Source organism: Prinia subflava, chromosome 9 (assembly GCF_021018805.1).
Source record: "Prinia subflava isolate CZ2003 ecotype Zambia chromosome 9, Cam_Psub_1.2, whole genome shotgun sequence".
In the NCBI taxonomy this organism is placed as follows: domain Eukaryota; kingdom Metazoa; phylum Chordata; class Aves; order Passeriformes; family Cisticolidae; genus Prinia; species Prinia subflava.
The window spans coordinates 33,647,295-33,653,262 of record NC_086255.1 but is presented as its reverse complement, the minus strand read 5'-3'; the positions used below and the strand labels follow the sequence as shown (position 1 = coordinate 33,653,262).

Here is a 5,968-nt window from a genome sequence, read left to right as displayed (position 1 = left end):
TGTGTCAAGTGTGGTTATTATTATAAACCCTAATTTTGCTCTGGGGATTTCTCACCCTAAAAAGAAAAAAGAAAAAAAGGAAAAGAGAAGAAAAAAAAAAAGCAGCAGCACCTGTAATTAAGTGCTTGCTGTATCACAACTAACAGCTTTTCTGGCTGAAGTTTGGTGCTATAAGTGATGTAATTAAAGCTGCTGAGGAGATTTTGACACAAAGCTGCATTATATTCTGTTAAATTCCAGGGTTACCATATCCCCTTCCAGGTTTTAGACAGGCATTACCCTGGCAGCACTGTGAGCCATTCTCCCTGCAAGCTGCAGAGCAGGTGACAGATCTGGAAGAAGCAAGCCCTTCTTAGAAGAGCAAGAATAGAGAAAGCCAGAGAAAAAAAAAACCAAAAACCAACACATAACAAACAAACCACAGAGATTCTGAAAACCACTGTGTTTATTGTTACAAATCAAGGTAAGCCAAGCTTGTGCTCAGAGCTCTCTTAGCAGAGAGAGTAAAAGAAACATTCTTCCCTGTTTTCTATCATGGGACATTATCAGTCAGTCCAAGCAAAACAAGTGCACCCTCTTCCAGTTGCTGTACTCCTTGCTGGATTGTTACTGGTGCCCTCTTAAGAGGGCATCGTCTGTCCCATCGTCTTCCAGCTCTTGGAGACAAACAGATCCCTGCTCTTGGCAATGGTCACCAGGAGACGTCCCACATAGTAACCATTCACCTGGCCTACACCATCATTCCTGCCCATGGAAAGCAGGAAAGTTAGTGACCCTGAAAAGAAGATGTAGAGGTGTAAGTGAAGCAACTCTTGTCCAGCTCTTCTGCATCCACGTGGAACAGCTTTCAGCATAGTTCTGGTAAGTGCTCATGAAGAAGAAGACCCATTACCCAGCTAGATTTTTGAGACCAGACTGTTCAGTTTGTGTTTGTTGTAGTTTAAGGGGAGAAAGAAGGGAAAGGGAAGTTATCTTACTCCTGAGGTTTGATTGGACAGTGAGCAGTTTTAAGAAAAGAAAATAACTCTGATGAATAGCATACTCCCACCAGGAGATTTATCAAGACATTGGTGAAGAAAGGACACTTGTGGTAGACTGACACATGTAATTAATACCTACATTGTATCTTTGGTGAGGACTACTATGAAGCCTGAGCTATAAGCTGACATAACCCCAATTGTGAATTCCTTCACAGTGAATTCAGTGACTTCAGAGTCCCATAAGAGTTAGACAGCTGTTCCTTGCAGAAAAGCAGCCCAACACCTGAGGCCAGGTGCTAGGAGCTGACCTTACCTGGCTTGTAGGTTTTGAGAGGCTTCTGTGTCAGGCTGTTGATGATGTTTGTCACCACGATGTTGGCATGGAGCCCAGCATGGTAGGCCATCTTGGGCTCTTTGACATCTGCACAGTCCCCAATGGCATAGATGTTCTCGTAGCCTTCCAGCTGGAGGTGCTTGTTGACTTTCAAAGCACCATTACTTGCCATTTTGTCACCTGTTTTGCCAAACAGCAGGTTTTTAGAAGCAGCTTTTTGTTGCTTGTTGTGGCCTGAGACCCCAGAATGCTGCTGATGTAATTGACACAAAGTGAGGGGTTGTTTCTCACCCTCTTTTCTATGTGTCAGGGAAGAGATGCTTTTTGCCTTGCCGTAGTTAATCACTGCAGTCTCGTGCAATGCATCATCCTCTGATGTTTTGGTGGACTCACCCCCACAGGCTGTACACAGTCCACTCCCCACCCCGTAGTTTGGGTTTTTTCACTTACCAAATGCAGCAGCATATGCAGAAGAGTTAATCTTTATGCCCGTGCACAGCACCACCATGTCAACAACCACCTCGGTGCCCTTCTCTGTCCTTACTACCATATCTTTCTGGAACTGGTTTGGCCTGAGGTTTTCCACGTCGCTGACCTTTTCACCTGTTGCAACACAGAGCCCTGGGTCACAAACCTTTGCTAGGCTGTGGTTTCCAGCTAACCCAGAGAAAGAGGAATTCAAGGGAGCCATGTGTAACCAAAAAAGTCAGAAAGAGGACATCAGGAGATGCTTTGGCTAAAGGAAGAGCAGCTCATAGGTGTTCAGAGGCATCATTAAGGACATACTTAGCAGAAGCTGGACTCCTTTCCTGAGGAGAATCTCTTTCACCTCCTGACGGACACTGGCTAGCAGCTCCACGTCAGCCAGTGCAGTTTTGGAGTGAATGAGGATGACCTGTTGGGGACAAAACAGCAAATGGGGACACAGGAACAGAGTAGGACTCAGTGCATGCAAGGTGGGAGCAGCTATAGCTGTCTTCCCTCCACCCTAACTGAAGCCTGCAAGAACAAGCCAGGAGGGGGCATCTACTGCCACAGTCCCTGCTGGTGGCTGGCTACAGGCTCAGCAGCCAGATGTGCAGTCATGTCAGGTACCTCCAGCAGCACCATCACAGAACAGTCTCAGAAAGCAGGATGAAGTTAACTGTGATGAAGATGCTCCTACCTCTTTGTGCGGGTACTCGGTTTTGATCTCGGCAGCCATCTCCACTCCAGCAGCACCACCTCCCACTACCAGGATGCGCTGAGATTTCTCAATCTTCAAGAGAAAATTTGTGTTACAAGTGAACTGCAAAGGGCAGGAAGACAGATACCTTCAGTCACTCCATGGACATCCTGGGACACAGCACAGGCCCAACAGCAATAAACCTCTTAGCTCATTAAGAGGCAACGAGAAAGGAGTGCCCTGTGCACTGTTCCTGCCCACCCTGTAATGCTGTTGAGCGTTTCAGGTTTCCCCTTGCACTAGAGAAGGCATGATGAGCTCCTTGTCCTGGCTGCTCCCTGTCTGCCTTTCTCTTAGACACAGCTGGCTCCAGGTAGTCACAGTGGTATCTGGCACAGGGAGGCTGAACAAAGTCAGGCAGCACTTCCTAAGAGTTGATTCCTCACCTCTTTAACCATGTCTTCATAGGTCTGGATGGCACTTTCCATGTCAATGACTTGGTTGAACTTCCCAGGGAATGGCCCATCACTGCCTGTTGCAAGAATGAGATGGGAGTAGTGAAGCTCCTGGGAGGGCAGAAGGTAGAATGGATATTAGACCTCTTAAAACCAGAGCCTAGAACACGGTGGTTGCCTCCTAGGTATTGGTCACTGATTCCCTCATCTCCATTCCTTGTCTTTAACCAGGAAAGTACTTGTTACTGTCAGTAAGTGACTTAAGGAAGACACCCAGTCCAGGTTACACCAAGTAACTGTTCCTCAAGGTCTGAGCTAAGCACCATTCAGGTAAACTGAGAGCTTTAAAGAAATTATCCTAAATTTACAGGGAATAATCTGATATTTATGTTGGACACTCACAGCTGGTTCCAGAGACTAACTTCTGTCTTTCACTCTCTCCTGAACAGAGGTGAGATCCTCTGGCTGAAAAGAGGGATTGATGATGCTGCTCTTGGCTCTTCCTGCAGTTAAATAAGGATTTGAGCCCCAGGTTTAATTGTTGAGCTCTAAATCCAGCTCTAAGAATAAAAGCTCAGCTGAGCAGGAGATGGGGTTGGGTATTTACTGCACACCCACATACCAGCACAGTACCACACCACTTAGCTTGGCTGGAAGGGAGCTGTGCAGGGAAAAATGCCAAATTCTTCCAGAGGATGGAACACACCCTGCTGAAGGCTGGCTCCCTGCACTAGTAGGTGATGCCATAAGGCAGCCAGGTTGTTGCAGCCCTCACCTCACCGTCACTGAGCACCACTTGTTGCCTCCCAGGGTCTATGCCCACGACCTTGCCTTGTCGGAAGCTGTCCCCAAAGGTGACCGAGTAGGAGATGAAAGTCTTCTTGGCAAATCCTGTGGGAAGAGGAGACAATGGGAGAGCTCTCCTCTGGAGGCTAACAATCCTCTCCTCTCCTCTCCTCTCCTCTCCTCTCCTCTCCTCTCCTCTCCTCTCCTCTCCTCTCCTCTCCTCTCCTCTCCTCTCCTCTCCTCTCCTCTCCTCTCCTCTCCTCTCCTCTCCCTGCCCTTGCTCAGACAAAAGCACGGTATGCATCTGGGACTGTGGGCTGTGCTTTTGCTGGATGTTATCTCTGCCCAGCAAGGAGCTTCAGGACCTTTGCCTCAGCTCAGATGACACGCTTGGCTAGATGGCTCTGTCTCTGCTCCTCATATCTCCTGTACTGGTTTACCAATAACTGTTTCTGTGGTCCTGGCAATTTCAGGCGGGATGTCAGAGGCTTTTTTCACATAATCTGCCTCTCAGACTAAACTTCTGCTATCCTTCTGATGCTTATTCCCACCCTCGAAGGTGATATTTTAGCCCTAAATTCCCCAGTGACTGGACTAGTGGGGTTGGCCCAGCCTCCAGCTGAGGGCCCAGCCTGGCCTGAGCAGCTCTCTGGCAGAGTTTTATCATCCAGGGCCTCAATGCTCAGCTGCTCCACATTTCAAGGGCAAAGTACAGAAGGTGATTGACTCACCTCTTCCAGTTGCTGTTGCTTTAGCTTAGTCACCTTCTAAACTCTTAAAATTAAAAAAAAAAAACCCAAAAAACAACCAAAACGGGGGGGGGGGGGGGGGTGGGGGGGTGGGGCAGAGGCAGGGCGGGGGAAGGAAGGATGGTCTGGGCCGTTTTTGCTCAGTTTTCCCAGCAGATGTGCAATTAGCTTAACCACAGACGGGCTGTGGGTCCTCCCGGTGCCAAGTATTTGTTTTCCAGATGGAAAACATCAAGTCTTTCACCATCGCAGGGCGGAGCAGGCAGTGCGAGCACCCCGTTCCCTGCCGCTCGCCGCGTCCCTCCGCAGGTCCCGGCGGGACAGGGGAGCTGCCCCAGCCCTTACCGCTCTCCACGGCGGCCCGGAGGGCGGCCACGTTGTGATGGAAAGCATCTCTCACGTCCACCAGCACGAAGGGGACGGCCCAGGACTTCAGCAGGCTGGCGGCCGCCGTCCCTCCGAAACCTCCCCCGACCACCACGACCCGCACGGAGTCGTCCAGGGACAGGCGGGAGCCCATGGCCGGCGGGGAGCTGCGGGCTGCCGGCGGGGCGCGGCGGGGGCGGCCCCGGCTGTGCACGGCCCTCCCGGGCGGAGCTGCGGGCGGAGCCGGGCTGCTCGGCGTGAGCCCGGGCAGACAGAGCTCGCAGAGCCCGGGCAGACAGAGCTCGCAGGGCCCGGGCAGACAGAGCTCACAGAGCCTGGCACTCAGAGCTCGCAGAGCCTGGCACTCAGAGCTCGCAGAGCCCGGGCAGACAGAGCTCGCAGGGCCCGGGCAGACAGAGCTCACAGAGCCTGGCACTCAGAGCTCGCAGAGCCCGGGCAGACAGAGCTCGCAGAGCCCGGGCAGACAGAGCTCGCAGAGCCCGGGCAGACAGAGCTCACAGAGCCTGGCACTCAGAGCTCGCAGAGCCCGGGCAGACAGAGCTCACAGAGCCTGGCACTCAGAGCTCGCAGAGCCCGGCAGACAGAGCTCACAGAGCCTGGCACTCAGAGCTCGCAGAGCCCGGCAGACAGAGCTCGCAGAGCCCGGGCAGACAGAGCTCACAGAGCCCGGGCAGACAGAGCTCACAGAGCCTGGCACTCAGAGCTCGCAGAGCCCGGGCAGACAGAGCTCGCAGAGCCCGGGCAGACAGAGCTCGCAGGGCCCGGGCAGACAGAGCTCGCAGAGCCTGGCACACAGAGCTCTCAGAGCCCGGGCAGACAGAGCTCACAGAGCCTGGCACTCAGAGCTCGCAGAGCCCGGGCAGACAGAGCTCGCAGGGCCCGGGCAGACAGAGCTCGCAGGGCCCGGGCAGACAGAGCTCGCAGGGCCCAGCGCTGCCGGGCAGGAGAGCAGCCGCAGGGAATGTCTCCTGCCAGGCGAGCACCATGTCCCGAGCGCAGAGCACTTCACCTGCCCTAACCCTGCCACGAGAAGGGGGCCAAGGGTTTTACAAACTGAGGGCTCTGCTCCTAACTTCACAAGTCGGCAGGCTGGATGAATAATGAAGTGGAGG

At 52.6% G+C, this 5,968-nt stretch overlaps 1 protein-coding gene across 1 annotated transcript; it reads right to left on the bottom strand.

The window, feature by feature from the left end:
• Positions 1–141: 141 nt before the first annotated feature.
• On the bottom strand, positions 142–5,048 carry AIFM2 (apoptosis inducing factor mitochondria associated 2). Its single transcript, XM_063406316.1, has 8 exons — positions 4,815–5,048; positions 3,710–3,825; positions 2,926–3,045; positions 2,480–2,572; positions 2,101–2,209; positions 1,765–1,917; positions 1,294–1,494; positions 142–775 (listed from the first exon to the last, which is right to left on the bottom strand). The coding sequence occupies exons 1-8, from the start codon at positions 4,987–4,989 to the stop codon at positions 621–623; spliced, it is 1,122 nt and encodes a 373-aa protein (XP_063262386.1). The 5' UTR covers positions 4,990–5,048; the 3' UTR covers positions 142–620.
• Between the last annotated feature and the right edge of the window lie 920 nt (positions 5,049–5,968).